General features: G+C 36.3%; 1 protein-coding gene across 1 annotated transcript; it reads left to right on the top strand.

The window, feature by feature from the left end:
• Nucleotides 1-4,762: 4,762 nt before the first annotated feature.
• LOC117318036 lies at nt 4,763-23,754 on the top strand. The gene is made up of 11 exons (XM_033873037.1): nt 4,763-4,880; nt 5,416-5,761; nt 8,382-8,543; nt 9,060-9,240; nt 11,486-11,502; nt 15,000-15,073; nt 17,548-17,887; nt 19,320-19,481; nt 20,472-20,529; nt 21,173-21,318; nt 21,520-23,754. Exons 1-11 carry the CDS (start codon nt 4,815-4,817, stop codon nt 21,744-21,746), a joined length of 1,779 nt encoding a protein of 592 aa, XP_033728928.1. The 5' UTR covers nt 4,763-4,814; the 3' UTR covers nt 21,747-23,754.
• The last annotated feature ends 60 nt before the right edge of the window (nt 23,755-23,814 follow it).

Below are 23,814 nucleotides of genomic sequence, written 5' to 3'. Positions count from 1 at the left end.
GCATGTCTAAGACACTGACAAAAAGGTTATCACAATGCACTTCATGGATATTATATATCCTTTATCGGAAAATGATTCTTCTGTAACGTTGCTTGAGCTGTTTTTCACAAAGGAATGATACGGTACTGTGACAATTCTCCAATAACGTCAGTGCTGTGCTAAATATTTTGCTGTTGTTGAGAATTCGTAGTTTTTAATGGAAACGCAAATATAGCCAAAATAAAACTCCCGCGAAATAGAACCGCTAAGTTTCTCTTACTTTCCGTCTTTTCTACTTAGGTAAAGATCCCAACAGGAGGTACTCTATATAGCGGTGTGATATGATTAATTTGTTAAATGATCGTTGATATGATACGACACAAATAAAGACCTTTTATATTTATCTGGTTTTCACCGAGATTTACACCAGGGGTCGAGTCAGAATAAGTTGCTTACCGTTCTATTACAAATGTTCCGTACTTCTTTATATATAATATATATGCATATTTTGTCTTTGTCTTCCCGTGTTTATAGTTACAATTTTGCTGAGGTGTCGGTATTGTATATTTGTTGATGTTTCATTATTTTGACGTCGCAAGTTACTACAAGTTATATCACAAATACAATTTCACACACTCACTTCCCTCACACACGAATCCCCTCTCTCACACACGAGCTTCCCTCACACACGATCACTCCCTCAGACTCACCTCCCGCACACACTTACCTCCCTTACACACTCACCGCCCTCTCATACGAGTCCCCTCTCTCACACACTCACCTCCCTCACTCACAAGTCTCCTCTATCAAAGACGGACCTTTATCAAACACGGACCTCCCTGACACACGGACCTCCCTCACACACTCACCTCCCTCACTCACAAGTCTCCTCTATCAAAGATGGACCTTTATCAAACACGGACCTCCCTCACACACCCACCTCCCTCACACACCCACCTCCCTCACAAACGAGTTCTATGTCTCCGTCAGCCTTCCCTCCGTCACACACTAACCTCCCTTCACACACGAGTCCCCTCTCAAACACGCGGGTTCCCTCACAAATGAGGCCTTTCTCACACACTCTCACCTCCTCAAACACGAGCCCTTTCTCTCGCACATGAACCTCCCTCACACACTCACCTCTCTCACACACGATCACTCTCTCATACACGATCACTCTCTCACACACTCACACTCTCTCACACACGATCACTCTCTCATACACGATCACTCTCACACACGAACACTCTCTCACACACGAACACTCTCTCACACACGAACACTCTCTCACACACGAACACTCTCTCACACACGATCACTCTCTCACACACGATCACTCTCTCACACACGAACACTCTCTCACACACTCACCTCTCTCACACACGAACACTCTCTCACACACTCACCTCCCTCACACACATACCTCCCTCACAGACTCACCTTCCTAACACACGAGTCCCCTCTATCAAACACGGACCTTCCTCACACTCACCTCCCTCACAAACGAAACCTCTGTCTCCGTCAGCCTTACCTCCGTGACACACGAGCCCTTTCTCTCACACGCTCACCTCCCTTCAAACACGAGTCCCCTCTCTTACATACAGACCTCCCTCACACACGAGCCCCCTCTCTCAATACACTCACCTCCCCCAAACACAAGCCATTTCTCTCGCACGAGAACCTCACTCACACACGAGTCCCCTCTCACACGTGGACCTCCCTCAAGCACAAGCTATCTCTCTCACATGGACCTCTCTCTCTCACACACATGGACCTCTCTTAAACAAGAGCCCTCTCTCCATACACTAACCTCCCTCACACACGAACCCTCTCTCACACACTCACCTCCCTAAAACAAGAGCCCTCTCTTCATACACTCACCTCCCTCACACACGAGCCCTTTCTCTCGCATACGAACCTCCCTCACACACGAGTCCCCTCTTGCACGCGGACCTCATGCTCGAGCCATCTCTCTCATACCGACCTCCCTCATACACGAGACCTCTCTCTCACACATGGACCTCCCTAAAACAACAGCCCTCTCTCCATACACTAATCTCCCTCACACACAAGTCTTCTCTCTCACAAACGATCCCTCTCTCCATACACTCTTTTCCCTAAGACATGAGCCCTCTCTGTCACATACTCACCTCCCTCCCTCACCCACGAGACCTCTTACACACGCACCTCACTCACACAGGAATTTTTTCTCTATCTCACACACGTATTAAGTATGTATTAAAATAATTCATCTAATTATTTCACACAGATGTAATTCACATTTCAACAAAGTCGTCTTCGTAGCAGTAATACTGACTTGAATGCCGCTGTATAAAGGATATGGAAATGTTTAATAGTCTTAAGCCAGCAGGTAACATGCAATTCTTGTATTACTCCATGAAAAAAAAAGATAAGTAGGTCAAGGTTAATTACAACTAAATGTCCACGTTATTTCAGAAGCTTCACAAATAACAGCTTTCGATTTCTTATACGTCGCAGTGACAGTGAGTAGAGGTCGTATGATTTCGGTGAGTGGTCCACTTGATAATTCAAGTTTAATAATTTACATATATATGTGTATAAATTGTTGCCCCTTGTTTATCATTCACACTTCAGGGAACTTGAACTCTTGACTATCTCCTCATCAGGATTCCACTTAAAAAGGATCTACAGTCATATCAATAGCCTGTCAAGCATTTAGAATGGTGAGTATATTTAAAAAAAAAAGCTTGTTTTCCTTTGTTGGATACCAGGATATACCGTCATATATGCGTTTTTACCAATATCGATAACCTCACTATCTGGACACTGACTGGTAGGAACTTGGCCGTCCGAGGACGTAAAATTATAAGGCTAGTATTTATTTGAAATCCCATTTTCAGAAGGAGGCAGAAAATACCTCATTACTGAAAAACGTAACTAAGCAATATATATGACTCCTATTTGACTGATATCAACCAAATGTTGTGAGAGAATTAACACTGTATAATAAGGTAAGGCTGACTCTTAAGAGAAATGAGGGGCGAGACCATAAGGGACATTTTGATTATATTGCTAAAAACGACTACTTTACCAGTTATGACATTATAGTGAACTTGATCATGATTAAACAGAGAGTCAACTGACCAAAGGTCAGTGTAACAGGATCTTGGTCAAAGGTCAATTTTTTTTTTTTTGTTTTCTTCACTGGTCATCATTTTTGTGGCACGATGAAGCAAAGTTGATAAGGACTCAACAAGGAGTCAAGTGACCAAAGGTCAAGGTAATCAATTCAGAGGTCAATGTCAATATTCTTTAGATCAATTCTATATCAAAAGGCTTACAGTGAGCTTATGCCATACTGTGTCGTCTGTCATCTGTCTGTTATCTGACTACAAGTCAAGGTTATTAAAACAGAATTACACATAGAATCAAGTGACCCAAAAGTGAAATCAGTAGCGCAGAAGATAGGGTCAAACATAATATTTTCTCACTGATAAACATGTTATTTTGAAATTATATAGCAAAGATAGTGGAATATATAGTGGAATATAGTGGAATATATATAAGTCAACTGACTAGGATCTCAGGATCACTGGGTCAATTTTTACAATGGGAGTCCAGGTCACATATACACTGTTAACCCCATCGCCCAAAATAGATTAAATAAGAGTTTTGATATTGACGAAGATACAAATATCGTTTCAATACCTGTACCAGTTACAAACTGATATGGCAACAATACAGTGATCTTAATATAAAGAGACATTTTTATAAAAGTCTAAAAGAAACAATTACCCATGTATTATGGAATTGTATAAAAAAAAGTATCTTATCTGATTGAAAAAGAAAAAGATATCATTAACAAGGTTCGTATAAGGATGACTTTCTGTGACAACAGGAGAAAAAATTAAAATGAAGAAATGATAAATTTACCGGCTTTTGTTCTTATATTACCGTGCTATTAAACCTTGTATTAGAGGCTCAGGTTACGCACGGTATCATTGACGTATTACTGGGTGTATTTTCTTGTTCTTTGAAGGTATGATATATATACAGATCAGCTTTATTTAATTTGAATGTTATCTTCAGTATCTGCATACTAACAACGTTAACGTATTAAAACTCGAGGGTCCTTTAAATCGTTTACCTGCCATTCATGTATTTCTGTGGGGATACCAAAATAGGATTTAAAAGCTGATAAAAATGTTGTTGTTTAGCGATACACAGCACCCCTATTAAGTTATTTGGACAGGGGAGGGTCTGACGTATCAACCTGCTTAACTAAACATGCCTTTTATAATGTTAAGGGTGCTTAATATATCGCCACCTAAATATTTCCCATTGTCTGGGTTTACATGTGCGATTCAAACGACACTCACTGCATACCTGCCCATTCACAAATCTTATTTATGGGATTGCATCAAGGATAGATAGAGGACAGCTTATATATCGAAATTAATGGTTATTTATTTATTTGCTCTTTGTTTAACGAATCCGTCTTGGTAGCATGATACTGACTTTCATACAATTATGAAAATATTATGAAGCGAACAGGTAACATGCTATGTTGGTGTATGCATATACTGCGTAAAAAAGAATAAGAATGTCCAGGTAAATCACGATGTCAATGCGTGTACATAAATAGGTATCTGCTTGCGTATCTTGCTTTACACTTGAATAACGATTGGTTGATATCGAGGAGTGACCGTCCCGAAATTCCTAGCAGCTATAAAAAGAGTTATGTAATACACATCTACCTGGGTATAAACTATTGCCTGGCTTTTTATCACTCACACTTCAGTCAAGGTACTTGATAACAACTCTTGACTATCTCCTCTTCATTTTCAGATAAAATGGAACTTACGCTGATCGCAGCCTTTCTTACATTCACAATAGTAACCTGTCGGTTATTAAGTATGGTGAGTATATTGTTAGAATTTGTTTTCATTTGTTGGATACCAGGATAGGAATTGTCGAAAAGCCGACGCAATCTGCTCCTTTATCAAGACACAGGTAAATCACAAACGATCACACATAGACATAGCACTTGGAACAATTACATAAATTTAGTAGCTTAACAAATAAAGATATCGTTATGTTTGTGAAAATGACCGTTTCGGTCGCTAATTAATTTGCCGAGAGCCTTTCCTAATTAATTAGAAAACATCTTAGGTGGTTAGATGGTAAAAGTAAATAAATAAACAAACAATATAACTAAAGGTTCAACAAAATAACATCGCTAGTTAATCGATGAGATGGCAGCGCGTGCTATGTAGTAAATGTTTTTGGTTTTCTACGCAGTATATTCATTTCGTCTCACAAACAACAAGATATATATACGTTTTCATCAAAATCGATAGCCCAATTATCTAAACACTGATATCATCCTACCCTGGCGGTGCGATGACGTAAGCATTATTAGGCTATTATTCATCACAAATATATTTCTTTCAGAATGAGGCAGAAAATACCTATATTACTGAAAAGGGTATAGCATGTATCCTCTGTCCCCCGGGATACTTCTACATAGATGACTGTCGAATTGAAAACACTATGGCGGTGTGTAAGTCTTGTCCTAAAGGCAGCTTCTCTAGTACCTATAGCAGAGCTATACACTGTGAGGTCTGTATGAAACACTGTGAGTCCAACACTCTGGTAACGGTACAGGAGTGTAACGGTACAACAAACATGGTGTGTGATTGTCCACCTGGAATGATACTGGAGAACCCGGATGACAAACACCATGCCAAGTGCACACCTTTCCAGGGATGCGATCCAGGTTTTGGTGTACTCGTTCAAGGTAGGTGTTCTTATATGTTTCCCGAATTGTTTAGGACCGAGCATAGAACAAAAGCTGTTCAATTAATGAAACCATATTTTTGTTCTTATTCATATTTTGACATGTTTAGATTTTTATTTTATCTGTATCTGCCTGTCCGAAGCACAAACAGATGTTGTACTAAATCAATTAAATCCTATTATCTGATCTCGTTAACAACCTCCCTATCTTGTATGAGTTCGGTTATTAACCGATTTGGTTACAAAAATGTCACCGTTCAGACACGTGTTACAATAACTACAACAAGAGGCCAAGGGCCTCGTAGCTCTCTGGACGTTGATTTGAAATCCAGCTTGTTTGTATATACAGTTACGTGCCAATTTTAGTCTTTCAATTTTTTATAATTTTGCTATATATTCTTTGTATTTTCAACTTTTCCAATGAATTTTCCTGACTTTGTGTATTGATCGTTTTAAATGAAATTTTGTACTCTTATAGAGAATTGTTTCCTGTTTCATCTCATAATATTTTCACTGTTTGCCGATGTATATGACTACAGAAATCATTTTTTTTTTTTACAATACCTAATTTTTTGAACGCCATTTTGACGTTATTTTAGTAACATCATATAGAGAAATGGCGTCACACGGAAATTATCAGTGTAGACAATTCTGTATTGCTCCATAAATACTCAACGGAAAAATAAATAAATATTATGAGAAGACACTATGGATATTTTATAACAAATAGACAGATTTTGTCAAAATCCATTCATAAACAATTGGAAATACTAAGAATACATAGTAATGTTTCATATCAGTGTTTGCCAGGGATGTATATACGTATACCTCGCGAGACACTCTGTACACTGTAGCAGACGACATAATTTGTATAAAGTAACACGCATAGCAGCAAATTTTTGCAGCGGCATAGGGATACGTGTGTTGCAGCACATTACTATATACACATTACAGTGGGTTGATATAGGAACTTTGCCTCATAACTCCTCAGAATAACGTTCGGCATGTCCCTGTGACACCGAGTATGTCCAAAATGACACCGTAAATTGACGATTACTCTAAAATTAAAGCATTTAACAACTTAAATTTCTTGTCAAATCTAGTTCGTGTCGACCCCTATCATGTGTCTTGAAATCCATTCTGACAGTCCCACTGTTTCTGATATCCTCTGTCCACAAAATTTTGATAATTCTACTTCCGGCAAAAACATGAGAATGACTGCGTAAGCTCTCCTGGACTCCGTCCAGAGAGCTAATAACGATAACTTCCTGTAAATAAACTTCGTATGAGATGGTGAATTTATGTTTGATATACTTTCTGGATCTAGATTACGGTTAATTTTGAACTGCAGTTCACAGTGCGTTATAATACATAATCATTGTAATCATTCTCCTCCTTTCTTCTAAATATCTCCCGTGTCACTGCTGCATCTTTCAGCCTTTTTGTCGACCATTTTTAGCTCTCTGGACGTAGTCCAGGAGAGCTTACGCAGTCATTCTCATGTTTTTGCCGGAAGTAGAATTATTAAAATTTTGTGGACAGAGGATATCAGAAGTAGTGGGACTGTCAGAATGGATTTCAAGACACATGATTGGGGTCGACACGAACTAGATTTGACAAGAAATTTGAGTTGTTAAATGTTTTCATTTTCGAGTAATCGTCAATTTACGGTGTCATTTTGGACATACTCGGTGTCACAGGGACATGCCGAACGTTATTCTGAGGAGTTATGAGGCAAAGTTCCTATATCAACCCACTGTAATGTGTATATAGTAATGTGCTGCAACACACGTATCCCTGTGCCGCTGCAAAAAATTGCTGCTATGCGTGTTACTTTATACACATTATGTCGTCTGCTACAGTGTACAGGGTGTCTCGCGAAGTATACGTATACGTCCCTGGCAAACAACTAATTGTTTATCTTCTCTCATAATGATAACTTAATTTCTTGAAAGCATGGGAATGGAGCTTTCTATCTCCAGAGCTATTACTTAGCAATGAAATATGTCCTGTTACCCAGTGTATAGCTTTAAATAACTAATACATATAACTGTTGACAAATGTGTTTTGAGTATGTTTAAATATGGTAAATATCAGAAAACTTGTGATAATTTAAATCAAATTTGGAGAGAATATAGGTTTCTAATTGATTATAGTCATATGCATATATATTGATGATTTGTATTATGTAGTGATAATGTGTAAGCTGAAAGCATGTCGCATTGATACTATATTGATGACCAATTTGACATGTGACCTTTGATGACTTATAAATGTATATGATTTCTCTAGTCATATGCATCGGAAAACAGTGAAAATATTATGAGATGAAACAGGAAACAATTCTCTATAAGAGTACAAAATTTCATTTGAAACGATCAATACATAAAATCAAGAAAATTCATTGAAAAAGTTGAAAATACAAAGAAAACATACATGTAGCAAAATTAAAAAAAAAAAAAATGAAAGTACAAACAAGCTTGATTTCAAATCAACGTCCAGAGAGTTACGAGGCCCTTGGCCTCTTGTTTCTTGTGGAATTTGTTAGGATTTACATCCAGGCCATGGCATAATGCCAGGGAATAACTACTGCTTAAATAACATAATTACTTTGTTAATAGGTACATCCCAGAGAGAACCTGTATGCGCAGAATGCAAACCAGGTATAACATTTTCACCAAAACTGTCATCCAGCGAGCCCTGTTATCCGTGTACCCAATGTCCAGATGATGACTTTGTACAGGAATGTAACACTACACATGACAGAATATGTGATATCCAACGTAAGTGTTTGTCTTCACTATTTAGTTATTTTTTTCATACGAGCGGCTGTCGATGCCGTAATTTTTTCACTGTTATGGTATATCTAAGGTCCGGTTATTTTAATTATCTTTAGCCTGGATATTTTTATGATGTATGCGTCAAATCTCTCGTTTAAACAATTCAACACGATTAGTGTACATCCATTATTTCACAGGTTCAGCGAGAACTATATGGTACCGTCTTATTTCTGAGTTAGCTTAGGTCACTTAACATGTGTATGGCAAATGCATGATATCAACTTGTATGGAAACTGTATGATTTTAAGTGACTGTAAATGACAGCGTACCCGTTATGTTGTTAAGGTAACCATGGGGACGGTAAACTTTCAATGTCAAACCGGCTGTTCTATCAATAGGACTGTACGGTCGGTAAAATAACTCATCTTAGTTTTTATCAAACCAGTATCTACGTCATAAACAGCATAAAGATTTATATAGACTACAATAGACATATAATGTGATATAATTACTTTTCAGAATCTTGGAATGAAGACGCAGCGATACCTTCTCTGATAGTAAACAGTGTTTTGGTCTTCATAATCATGCTTATTACAATAATGATAGTAATAGCAAAGAAAAGAGGATGGTTTCAAATAGCTAAGAAAGAACAGTCTGCTGACATCGAAGAAAGCGAAGAGAGGCTTACTGTCTCGAGCAGGTAACATATTTGTGAAATGTCTTGAAGTCAATTTTAAACCATGGATTGAATGGGGTCGGCGTTTAATGCTTGATATGTTTAACATTTCCTTTGATCTGATTGATGCCACAGATGTTTTTCAATGACTGTTGACAATATGATCAAAATGATATCCGTTTGATTAAGTTTTACCTCTTCAGTTCTTACAGTCACTGATATTATAACAATATTATTGATGATAGAGACGAGAATCGGTTGGTTATGTTGACTCTTTCACGTGTCATTCAGATCGTTTATTCACTTGCTTGCATGGTTGGTTTTCCTTCCTTAAACTAGCCCGCACAATGTGACGGGGTGTAGTGTCTGTTTGAGTTGTCGTCGTCTATATGTTAATGGTGGTAATACTATGAAGTCAGCATCAGTTCCGCGCTGTAAATAAGGGTTAAACAGAAACATACCAAACACTCCCTAAACACATACATAGAGTACACTACACCCCTGTATATCGCACAGGAAGGAGTCGTCTTTAAATTATCGTAGTTGTTGATGGGACGTTTAACGATACTTCACTTATCAACACGACGGTCATTTAATGACGGTATATACTTTAATTAACCACTTCAAAGGCCGCTTCTTCATTTCACCTTAATTTGACAGCACAATTTTATGGACCATGTTAAGTTGTAACAACACACCCGTCCGCATGAGACCCGTTCTTATTGTGACAAGTTACACCCACTAAACAAACAACCGGACAATTACAAAATGCATTTAAACAATCGATTATGTCACAGGTAGAGTAGGTACATATAAACTGGCGCTGTAGGGATTAGATAATTTGACATTACATTAGGTGATTTCAGGTCACACAACCACGTCATTCATGCCTTATCAATCTATCTGCGAATTTTAAATCTTTAGCAGATATATCTATATTACCGCCTGCTTTATTTTCACAGCGATTCCGGTTTGGACAGATATTCCCAAGATATCCGGATAGATCAATTGACTTTATAACCCGGGACCAATAATCATATCCTCTTATTTACATTTGATTGGAAGAGAGTGATACGTGATCTCTATCGTGGTATGTTTCTTTAAATATTATATGAAAATTTAACCAATTGTTACACTGTATAAAGGTTTGCAGTTTCTGATTGTTTAATTTAAATATAACAATGTTGGTCATTATTAATTTTTGGTCAAATGATATCGTTGATGGAAACTTAGACATTAAGATACTCACTAGAAAAGTATGAGTCATCAATTACAAGTGTCTACTGAAGCGAAAAGTATGAGTCATCAATTACAAGTGTCTACTGGAGCGAAAAGTATGAGTCTTCAATAACAGGTGTCTACTGAAGCGAAAAGTATGAGTCATCAATTACAAGTGTCTACTGGAGCGAAAAGTATGAGTCATCAATTACAAGTGTCTACTGGAGCGAAAAGTATGAGTCATCAATTACAAGTGTCTACTGGAGCCAAAAGTATGAGTCATCAATTACAAGTGTCTACTGGAGCCAAAAGTATGAGTCATCAATTACAAGTGTCTACTGGAGCGAAAAATATGAGTCATCAATCTACGAAAACCGTAGCTTCCGTCCTTACCAAACATCAAAGGAATGCTCTTTTGAACAAACTGCTGACTAAGTTTCCATCTGAATTTCATGACAACTTTGCCACGACTTTAGCAAATCGGAAGAAGCGTTTGTCCAATGTTTCTAACCAACCCAAAGTAGGAGCAAAAACAGGCAATGGATTTTAAAAGTGACGAAAGTTTGTCAACCTGAGGATCTAACACGTAATATACTACGGTGAACGTGGTTATTTTAGCGGGGGGTTAATTTCGCGATTTCGATATGTAAAGTATAAGCGTAGTGGTAATTTTCTCCCGATCGATCCCCCTCTATTTGCAGTTTGATATTATTTGATATCAAAATGACACGCGTGGGGATATTTTCCCGATTGAAATGGCTCGAGTTCTAGTCAAAACAAAGCTCCTACTGTGTGCCAAATTTGTAAGCAATATGTGAATCAGATAGGCTTATTGTGTCCTCATGAAACATGCAGGTTTTGTTGAAATTTAAAACAGATAATACATTACCTGTCATTAGCATGGCCAATGGAGACCTTATCTAGTCATAACTGTATTAGGAATAAAGTAGAAAGGGGTGTGTCACTTGTATGATCTAATACTCTTCTTTTGTTGTTGAACTATTATTTATGTTTGTATGTGTATTGTAATCCAGTTCATTGTGTATTGTAGAACTATTATTTATGTTTGTATGTGTATTGTAATCCAGTTCATTGTGTATTGTAGAATTGATGCAATAAACGTTCAGAACTGTTGAAGCCTGGTTTACGTGATGTTTTTTTAGCTAAAAGTGTTTCGTTGTACATGAAGAAACTTTCCTCAACATATTTTCATTTCTTTCAGCCTGGTATTATTCCTGTATATTTTATTTATCTAACAGAAGACATTTAAAAAATCAATCATTCACAAATACTTTTGTACGAAAATCAGTTGGTTACATTTGTCGTTCGTGAAAATAAGGTTCTTGTTATATTACAGACATAATTCCAACCTAAACAAATGTCCTTTACAAATCTGAATGTGTATATATTAGATTGGGGTTATTAAGCCAGCCTCTATACGAGGCTGAAGCATTTTAGCAGCCATTAACCTCAGAATAACCAATGGGCAAAAAATGGCTCGACCTCATCACCAGGGAGACTGCTGCTGTGCATTCTCCACACCAACCAACCAACCAAAAACAAAACATGCATCGTAACAGCCGTTTAAATCCATATGGGGGTCTGTAAAGCCTAAATGTCGCACGAGGTCAAAATATGTTATAAGAAGTAAAACGAAACCAATTTTATGTTCTCCTTAATCATCTGAACAATATGAGACACTTCAATCGAACAAGCAATTTAAAAGTAAGTATTTCAACAATATCGGAATTTCTTAGTCAATCATTCTTTGATGCCATTCTTTGTAATCAGAACATCGTCACAAAATGCATCTCGAAGGAACAAGGTTCATATCGGTTTCTCAAGGAACGCAAAGAGAGACAAACAAAACGTAACACCGAAAATAAAACTAAAAATTAAAAAAAAAAATAAAAAAAAATTATATCCAGATTACCTATGATTGGTGTCATGTTCATATAAATATATATTAAGATTTGTATTGTTTCCAACTTTATAATTAGGGTATTGGTTATTGAATTGATTTGCCATTACAAGATATACACAAGATGTGTTGTTTACACATAAAGTCCATTGATACTGCTATCATTGGAGTATCAATTATCATAATGACTATGGCCAATCCGCCTATTTCATCACCAATCGTCCCACAGTCTCATCAGGCTTGAACTGCCTGATTGAAACATATCATTACATAATGTATCCACGAACTGTGACGGCATCCGAAATATTGCAAGCAAATGCATGATTTAAAAGTGTCGACCTTTACTTTATGAACGCTTTGATATTCACATGAGAATTCAGGCTATTTGCCAATCGAATAGTTTCCTTTGTTAGCATGTACATGTGTTATCCATACAACACTCCCAGTTTACCAGCTCATTCAGCTTTAATTATTTATATACTCGAGGACAGAAAGAGGGCGGGTTGTTTGTTTGTAATCTACGGCGTATAGAAAGAAAGTTGTATATTTATGGGTGACTATTTGTGACGGGTTCATGCTGATTCGGTAACAATGGAGATCACGTTCCAATAAGTTCACGCCTTAGAATCAGGAACGTGACAGGAACGCAAATATTGGCGTCCTTAAAAACATAACAGGACAGTCATTTTATCTTTATTGAAGCGCCATTAGTTACTTAATACATTCGATTCTTTCTTTTTTTTTTTGAAGGGGGGGGGGGGGGGGGGGGTTAATGATGTTAAACTTACTCTTAATAGCCAGTCATATGAACGAGCAAAGTGTCTGGGTCACTTATGACGTTTGGCAGTTTACATATGCCGCCATCTTTGCTCTTCATGTTTTTGCCTTAGAAGTGATGTGAGATTCTTGTTTCTGGAACATGTTCTGTGCTTCATTATCGATGTTAGGTAAATATGAACATTGTTTTTGTGTTCGGGAACAGACAAGAGCAATGTAGTGGTCCCAAAGATACTCCTGCAGATATAGTTTTAAGCCTTATATGAATATTAGACTACAATACAGATATTTAGCCTTTCTAGGACTAGTCGGTGATGCGACATCAGACAGCATTTTCGTCCCTCTGGAAAACGTCAGTGATACCAAACATACAAGAGCAGTTTCATACCAGGTGTAAGTGTAACTACAACAACACCTTACGTCATTAGACACCCACGAAACAAAAGAGGCCGCGACCCCTTAACTGGGATAAATTACTGATGAACAAGTAGAAAGTCCATCAAGAGAAAACGGGAATATAATCCACATAATTGATAACTTTAAATAAATAAATTATTTGCTGCGCTCTTTATTGAGACAGAAAACCTATAATAAAAACTTATCGTCGAAAGTTAAATGGCTTGCAAGGTCTTTACTTTTTACTTACTCATTTCTAATGGAACGCAAAATATTTTATGCTATCTTGTAAGCTTGTGTGTGACTTGTGTGACTACGAGATGGCATTATTATATGAAGGACAGAAAACAACCCAGGAATAAACCATATCATGTATATTCATGTTCACACATATTTTATGTCAGAGGTGCGTTCTAGTATTTACCCTTTAATGTACCTAGCTAGATGTATTACGTAATTTAAACAAAAAATGTCATAGGCGCTATAAATAAAAAAGGTGGAGTCATCAGTGAACTTTACAAAAAGGAGTGGCGTACAACGTCACACGAAACCGAGGTATACCACGTACCTCTACGCCAGACTTTTATTAATGAACCGGAGTTACATAGGATACCGGTGTACTCTGTAGGTGAGTGATATTGTGTAAATTGTACACGATCTGAAGAGAACTGGGATTGTATAGTTATCTTTTAATTCCATGAAGACTTGCTTTAGCTGGTAAAAGGAGATAAAATCGTTGACAACCCTCACGTTAACCTAGTAATAACGGGTAAGTAAACACAATGTCTATACTGTACATATGTATAGTTATTGTTATACATGTTTAATTATATTTTAAAAAAGAAAGGATTAAAATGAATTTACAAAATGCAACTGATATGTTTTATTAAAATGTTTTTGTTGTTGGGTAACAAAACTGGCGCTTTTAAGTAAGTAAAGTCCAAAAATGAAATATATTTTGTATTCCGTTTTGTATAAGCGTTTCACAATTTCGTAGAATATAACATTCAATATCAATAATGACTCCAGTATAAATCAGTTCCACACCGATATCGATATCGAACACAGTGAGTAAAACTATACTATGTATATATAGAAAAGCTGAATAGGGATGGGTACGTGTGTGTGTGTGTATATATACGCTGTGTCCTGCTGAACAGCCATACACCTACGCACCTGTATATATATATATTCTTTATTGTTCAAAAGGCGGCCTATTTTCTTACACTTAACATTGTTTCATTGCTCCCCCCCCCCCCCCCTCCCCCCCCCCCCCCCTTTTTTTTTTTTTACACCATGGCAAGAGCGTCGTACGATTTCGGTGATTGGTCCGCTGAAGTAACACCATGATATATAAATAGATACAGGTGTCTGTATACCTACATGTGTATATAAAGATTTGCGGAGCCCATTTCCTGATTATTTATTCTACATCCAGTAACAACTAATTTCTATTCATTTTCTATTTCAGTTGCAATGGAAAGGTTCACAAAAATTGCCATTTCTGTAACGGTCCTTACAGTTTCCTGTCTTGCATCTGATATGGTGAGTATATCTATATGAACTTTCCCGGACGGACTATTTAAATCGACTTTATTAATTCTAATTAGGGCTTTTCACTTCGTGGTGAAAAGACCTATTGTTTCTGTTATGTTTCTTCTTATTATTATTCTTCTTCTGCATTTCATTTTGTAGAAACTGTAACGCCAAACTGGTTAAAGTTATTCAGATTTCTTTTTCAGCCTTTATTATAGAATGATTTGAAGGGGTGCAGGAAATAAAAATTAAATAGGTAGAAAAATCCAAAATGGCCGCCATGACGTCAAAGCTTATTTTGCTTAAATAGCCACAACTCAAAAACAGTATAAGGTTTAAAATATTCAAAGGTATATTCATGTAGGATTAATCTGGGGCCAACTTTTACATAATTACGGCTTTGAGGTTAGAGGTCAAACAAAAAAGCTCGCTGGAGGTCAAGTTATGCTATTTTTAATTTTTTTTCATTTTTTTACTATTTTTGAAAACTTCTTCTACAGATCAATAGAGTATGTCATTCCAATGATATTGATACCTTCGGTGTCTTAATAGCACTTCCGGTTAATGTAGTACGCCATTTTGAAAATGTCCCTTTATATTCTATATTAAAAATCGTTTTACATTTTAAACTTCTCAAATTCCACCAGTGCAACTCAGCACAAACTTTGACAAAATGACAAGGAGATAATACTGACCAAGTCTTGCTATCATGTGGTCAGTCCAAAATCCAATATGGCCACCATGACGTCATGTATTGAAAAGTTTAAAATGGCCATAACTAAAAAAAATATTCTTCTACACAGGTTATGTAATTATGTTATTTGTAGATAATTCCTTGAGCTAGCTTTTTGCTACTAAAAGTTTTCAGGTCAGAGGTCAAACAAAAAAGCTCGCTGGAGGTCAAGTTATGCTATTTTTAGATTTTTTTTCATTTTTTACTAAGTTTGAAAACTTCTACAGATCAATAGAGTATGTCATTCCGATGATATTGATACCATCCGTGTCTTAATAACACTTCCGGTTAATGTAATACGTCATTTTGAAAATTTCCCTATATATTCTATATTAAAAATCGTTTTACATTTTAAACTTCTTCTCAAATTCCACCAGTGCAACTCAGCACAAACTTTGACAAAATGACAAGGAGATAGTACTGACCAAGTCTTGTTATCATGTGGTCAGTCCGAAATCCAATATGGCCACCATGACGTCATGTATTGAAAAGTTTAAAATGGACATAACTAAAAAATAACTGTTATCTCCCCTCGTCCAACTCCTTTGTTGAAACGTTATATCTCAGATGCCAGATTAATTCAATACTAGAATGTGGATGACCTATCAATTGTTCTAAAATAGTTTTTTATGTTTGGAAATACCAAGCCTTTAGGTCATTTATGCTAAGTAGTGAAAAGCCCGTCAAATTGTTAACCAACAATTTCTAGTTGTTCATTGTCATCGTGGGTCTCACCTTCCATAGACACGACCTTCCGTATTACCTTGACTAAGTTTCAATGTTACCTCCCGCACCCCTCCTCACCCCAAGGAGACCACAGAGTCACTGATAGCGGGACATGGACCACGGAAAGGATATTTTTTCAACAAGGAGTCCGCTCTGTGGTCCACCCCAAGTGGCACTCCTGGATAATACGATCTCTTCGACAAATTAGCAATGCAGCATAATGGTCATTTGGGAGTCTGACTTAATCATACAATAGAATATATTGTAAAATGTTTTTTTTCATATACCACAATCCAACATTCGTAATATGAAATGGCTGTAGATTCACCCCATGCCTAAACTATTACATATATAAACTTTGTTATTACATACAAGATGAAAATTCTATGGAAATTTGAAATTCTGAAATTTATCAGACTTGTGATATATTCCGTCCCCATCCAGCATTGTCCATTCCGTGTCCATCCTCCATTTTATTAGTCAAACTTCGTCTATATAGACTCTTAGATTCGTTGACGATTCAATAATGTTAATTTAATTTCGTTTTCTCTTTTTTGTTTGATTGGTTGTTTTTGTTTTTGTTTTTTTTTGGGGGGGGGGGGATGTTTTTTGTTTTTGTTTGGAGGGGGGGGGGGGGGGGGGGGGTTGTTAACAATACATCATACAAACAAATATGAATGTATACAACACCGCATTGTCAAAAGAATCAGACAGGATGCTCAGCAAAAACAAATTCAAGTTAGACTTGACAAAAACATGTTAAGGTCAGTATAAAAGTTATATATATTTAAAAGAGTTAAGTGGAGAGAAACAATATTCGCCAATCCAAAACTTTAATAGAAGGTTAAATTTACAAAAATAGATCAATGCCAATGCAAGATTTTTTTTAAGTAGTATTAATCTTTAATTACGTGAAAGCACATTATCTTTCTGTCAGGTCTTTTAATGATTCGATGTTATTTCTATTGCATCTATCTCACAACTTGGAGCTGCTAATGCTTTGTGTTTTTTACGATCATTTCAGACAGAAAACACCTACAACACAGAAAGTGGCATGGAATGTATCGTGTGTCCTCCCGGACATTTCTACACAAATGACTGTCAGGTTCCGAATACTATAGCCGTGTGTAAGAGGTGCCCTGATGGTACCTTTATCGGGAACTATAGCAAAGCTATATACTGTGAGAAATGTATGCCTCATTGTGAATCACCTATCCTGGTCACAGTTCAACATTGTACCGCTACAACAAATATGGTGTGTGATTGTCCACCTGGAATGATACTGGAGAATCCTCATGACAAGTACCATCCCAACTGTACACCTTTCCAGGGATGTGAACCAGGATTCGGAGTACTTGTTCAAGGTAGGTTTTGTTATAAGGGACTTGTTTGAATTTTTTTTTTCTGTTTCCACCCGACGTAGTGATCCACTTTCCACTGTTTGTGTCATTTCACCCAGATTCACATTGGTGTCATTTCTGCCTCTCCTCACCAGTTATGTCAATGACCCACAGAGCCCTCTACATAAACCTTTGTTACTAATATCCACAGCCAGCACTATATCAGCCTCGAATTCGTACCTCCACTGACAGGTACCACACTTTCCTTCTCGTCTGTGACAGTTTATAACCATGTCGACATACCTGGTCCTCTATCGTTTGTTGTCGTCATCAATTCTCCGTACCTACCAGACTGACTGGAAGACAAAACAGTGTCTGACCTTTTGTTGGCTGTTGTTGGGATTTACTCGCAGCTGACAACCTGCTGCAGCACTCAGTAGTCAACTATCGTCCGTACTTCCTCCATTACTCTACTCCCCTGACAAAATTGACGAATACCAGGCATCCTTCGTCTCTCTTAGAGGTTTTTTTCTGTTCCTATCCAAGATCACTCCTTCAGAGGCTGATAAATGCTCCATAGTTACATTGTTGGTAATGTCCTGACGCAAGTAAACTTGTTTGAGAAGGTTAACACAACTTTATTAACTCTCGGCGATATCATTTGAAATTTTCAAGAATACACTTGGTATGCAAGCTACACACATGTAGCTAATCCAGTAAGGAGGGTATCAAGTTCCGCCAACCTCTCCCATTACAGTGTGTTTGTCATATGCATCATTTTGCATAGCTAGCATTCTAGATACATATGCATGTGTAGGTGTATATCTATGACCGTTGATTTATGATTACGTCTATAATTATTATCATTGTAAAAACGATATATGATCTTAATCACAGTAAGGACATTAAAATAGAGACAGTCTATAGATAATATGTCGTCAAGAACAGCAACAGATATCTGCTACTGACCTAGTTATGATAGGGTAGCATGTCCCGCCTGTCACTCCTGTGTTTAAGTATTTTATTATTCTGCACTGCACTCAGATAACCTGTCGTCAGATTCAGTAATGAATAGATATCTACAATATTTCGACTTCGTATATATAGTAAATTAAGAAAATGATAAAACGAATAGATTGAAGTCAGTTGGGAATAAAATCAGAATAATGGGTATGATTTCTTTTTCGGGCCAAGAGCTTCGTGACCTTTAGCCTCTTGTTTTCAAATCTCTCAAATTAAAGTACAGGTATGATGACATATTTAAATAACAGTTCAAGGCGTGTTAGCATAACAGAGGACACATTTTAGATAGCTCTATGTTTACTGCTTTATATCTTAACTTTTTTATGTTTTTACCATTTAAACCTATTGCTATGGGCTTACCCCCAAGAAATTGACATGCCGGTTACAAGGATGAAATACCGAGTTATATATAGCACAATCACTTTATTTACAGGTACATCTATACAGGAACCTAAATGTGAGGAATGCAGACCAGGCCTTACATTTTCACCAGAACTGTCATCCAGCGAGCCCTGTTATCCGTGTACACAATGTCCAGATGATGACTTTGTACAGGAATGTAACACTACACATAACAGTATATGTAATGTCCCACGTAAGTATTTAACTTCACTGATTCATGCGCCGGCAATCGATTGGGTATTTTTTTACAGTTATGATATACATGGCGATGTATATTATGCTCCATTTTTTTCGTAGTAATTACATCTTTTGTGTATGTAATAACATTTATGGAAAGTCAATCTTTCAGGCCGAAATTACAAGCAAATATAACTTATTCTCTTATCATCTTGCAACAAGCACAGGTTGGCTGTTTATTGCAAAATACATATGGAAGTGAACTCACTGATGTAACCCGAGCATGATTTAGTGTACGACTACTAGTAGTACTAATATTATAATACGTCGTGTATTTTACTTTTGCATGCCAAACTCTAGATAGATCGACCCGAGGGAATTTCCATTAGAGTAACAAATTGTACAAAATTAAGTATTAAAAGGAGTTACGAAAAAATATATTTAAGATACTTAAATTAAATTGTAGATATCATCATCAGAAGAAAAATAGATGCGTTGTCTTTGAATTACAGTATATTTACAGTCGATTGTATAACCCAGTAAAACAGGAAATCTAGGAAATTACAGGCTCCTCAACATCATTTACCTGCCTCCATCGTAATGTAATACGGCAACATCTTACAACTAAGCTATCAAGCTGTATAATCTGAGTTACTATTTAAGTTTTATAACTGAAAACTATTATTATACTATTATATTCGCCTGTGTTATACTTGTCAGTTGGACGGCACTGGAACAGTTAATCACTGGTGTTACTGTGTTAATAGGAAGTGAATCAAAACAAAACATGACAACACTTGACATTACTTTATATACTTTTATTTAGATTAATTAGAGATATGGAAAGCAAAATATGGTTTATCAAGTATTTTCAATTTTCAGAACCCTGGTGTGAAGTTGTGGTAATACCTTCTTTAATATCAAACGGCGTCCTTGCTATTGTCATAATCGCATTATTAGCGATAATAACAGGGATGAAAAGAGGATGGTTTTGTAAACTCAACAGAAATCAGTATAACAACAACGACGAGGAAATACTACCAAATCAACAGCAAACACAGCAGGTAAGCGTTTCTATATAACTCCTTTAATATAACATACTGTTAATATCGCCAGTGAATTATGACGGCGTATATGTAATAGAATTTGGAATCATTTTATTCTCAACTTTTATCGATCATAGGAACTAATGTCCAAATCTTCTATTAATTGTCCATTTCACGGGAACCTGAACTTTATTTTTGCATCGAATGCTATAAAGTTAACTCGACTGCACTTTAATATCTTTTGGGGGTTGGTTGGATGGTTGGTTTATTGGGAAAATATTATTTTGTGATTCACGTGCTTCTGTTCTGATACAATTATAGTTTTATACCGCCTCATCTTAAATGCACTTCTATGTTATAAATACTGTAACATTATTGTACACTTACATACACTTTGTTGAACAGCTGATTAATAAAACATAATATGATACAGTATAAATCCTATGATCTGACCCTCTCGATATATCCTGACCTCACTGCACATAAAATAAGTATTTGGAGGGAAATGGAAAAGTTTTTGTTATATAATTCGTCGTTAATATTTGTTTTTAATAAGTATCTTACCTTGAAAATTACACATTTAAGTTCATCAACATCAACTAAATAATCAAAACGTTTATTAAGTAAATTTTAAACGGGCGACCATACACTTTTTTCACAGTGATTCCGGACTGGACAGGTATTATGATGACACGGAACTGAAGCAATTGCCTACAGAACCGATGATGACCTGGGACGCGATATTTCGTTACTTATCCTGTCAATTAACATCGAACTGGAGGGCCGTTATCAGCGATCTATTCAAAGGTATGTTTCTATGAAATGCTCCATTTGCTCTTAATTGACATGCGGCATATAAATCCTTTATTAGATTTTAATAGTATAAATAGACCTTCGGTTTTTACAATAAAACCATGAAAATTGATATCATATGAATTCAATAAATCTAGTTGGGCAAATAAACAGAATTAAATTATAGTGTAATCGTGTATTTTCTCTTTGTTTTAGCCATTGATGTAGGGGATTGTGATACAATCATAGAACAGATAGAACTCGACAATCACACAGTCAAGGAGAAGATTTACCAGTGTCTATTGAAGTGGAACGAAAGCGGACGTCCTCGATCAACTAGCACCCTGGTACTCGTCCTATCCAAACACAGAATGGAAACTCTTCTGAAAAACTTGAAAACCAAATTTCCATCTGAATTTCCTCCCGGCTCGTGTATGACATGACGCCAGTCTGGAGACGTGATTCAATGTTTCTAGTAAACCCAAACTAGGAACCCAAATTGGAATCTGCAATCAGTGGATTATAAAAGCGGAATAATTCGTCATCAAAATGCAATAAGATGATGAAATAACATTGCTTCGATTCTATCTACAGAGGTGTTTTCACTTTGGCAAACCGGTTTTGATTACCCGATCAGATCTGTCATCAGTATGACAACCTGGGGTGTTCGGATACTGCAATGTTCTTCCGCAATATAGCATTACTCGCGCTTCAATCTGGTTGTAGAGTGATTTATATCAGCTGATATAACTTGTTTCGCAATTGATGAAAGACATGGATCAATGCATCAAATTACATCATTATGCTATCGAATAACCCTCATTTTGTATCGACAAGATTCTATGTCTTATGTATCTTTTGTAACCTCCTTTGACTTTAATGTATTTTACAAAGGCCATTTACAAAACGGGGTAATACAAACAAAGGTAATTCCTATATCCTGCGTCTATAAAGGTGAGCAAACTCATTGTAATTACAATGCGTAAGCTTCTCGTTTTAACGAATTCATTCAAACAGATGTTTAATGTTCGAATAATTCTTTTATTTGAGTGAAGCGATAGGAAAATGGCAGATATGTTGTGATTTAAATCTATGTTCAAACATTCTGTCTTCAATTTAATTCAATTGCTATTATTTAGCTGAGCATAATAATGATTTATGTAACAAGCTCATTTTCTATTGTAACCGAAGATTTGGCTATTTAAATACTTGCAGTTGTAGTGAGATAATATATGATTCTTATATAGACATTGAACGTGATCTGTATTTCAGATCTTTTTTTTTTTTTTTTTTGTATAAATAGAGATTTGTATCTTATAGATCTGAGGACAAGATATTTTGTATATTTGGAATAAATCTGAAAAGTTATTAAAATAAGACGAGGAAAACAATCTAACATTTATTTTGTGTAATATTTTTGGTATTGTCCTCTTACCTTCTATTTAATTGAACATAATTACATCCCAATATACTAATATTTGAAACAAAAACTATGAAATCGAGTTTTACATACATGTTTTGTTTAGAGGAAAGATATTTTATGATCTGATATAACCTGGTATTATACGCTTTTAAATGTTTCTGTTTTGTTACTCCCTAGGTGTGGAACAACCTTCCTAATGAGCATAGCTAATCTAAAACCTTTGAGTCCTTTATTAATCCTTTAACTCTCTGGGTTTTGAACAACCTTCTTAATGAGCATAGTTTAGCTAAAACCTTTGAGTCATTTTCTGGGCTTTATCACTTCAAGGTTAACCCTTGTGCTAACTGCACACAACCTATCGTGTGAGGTGTCAGGTTACATGATATAGTCCAATACAACATGTGATACTTTAGTCAATTTCTGTTTTCAATACCATAAGCATTTCTGTGTCAGTTCCTAATGAAATGTTACATCATATTTCATATACGTATATATACTTGTTACACAATGCGATTTTTGTTCATCTTTGCTAAATAAACCATCGTTTAACCCCCTTACTCCCAACCACGCCAAACTACGCCAAACTACGCCAATAGCACTTCGGTGTAAGATAAATGGTCGTATCTCCTTTATTTGTTTACCTATTAAAATACCGAATATACCTAGTAAAACAGGAGAAAATATCCAACAACATTTGTTCTTTGTAAAATTTCATTTGACAAACTTTTTTGATGTATTTCATGAGTTGAAAAAACAAGCCAACTTTTATTTCGACTATTTTGAATTGTTGACGTCGTGTTTCAGCCGGCGTAATCGTCATAGCGCGGATTCGATTTTGTATCTCTCATTACATAAAAGATAGCGAGATGTAATGTCTGTAATTCACAGTAGTGGTAGTTTATACTCTTAATTTTATGTTTATTCCACTATTTTACAGGAATCCTCCAAAATGTGATGTTTTTTGTCAATAAAGTACATGTGATGTCTATGGTTCTATACCGTACGCAGCACAAATCGACAAATTTTAATGATTTTTTTCATAAGAAATAGTAATACATTACATATACAATTGAAGCCAAGAAAAAACT

This window comes from Pecten maximus, chromosome 19, assembly GCF_902652985.1.
Source record: "Pecten maximus chromosome 19, xPecMax1.1, whole genome shotgun sequence".
NCBI classification, from domain to species: Eukaryota; Metazoa; Mollusca; class Bivalvia; order Pectinida; family Pectinidae; genus Pecten; species Pecten maximus.
Note: the sequence above shows the minus strand (reverse complement) of the source record. Positions and strands in the feature narration are given on the sequence as shown.

Excerpts from the sequence above, each read along its gene's own strand:
- LOC117318036 (XM_033873037.1), top strand. The coding sequence starts at position 4,815 with ATGGAACTTACGCTGATCGCAGCCTTTCTTACATTCACAATAGTAACC. Across the intron at positions 17,888-19,319 it reads ATTCGGAGTACTTGTTCAAG|GTACATCTATACAGGAACCT; the intron begins GTAGGTTTTGTT and ends CTTTATTTACAG. Across the intron at positions 19,482-20,471 it reads CAGTATATGTAATGTCCCAC|AAATCAGTATAACAACAACG; the intron begins GTAAGTATTTAA and ends TAAACTCAACAG.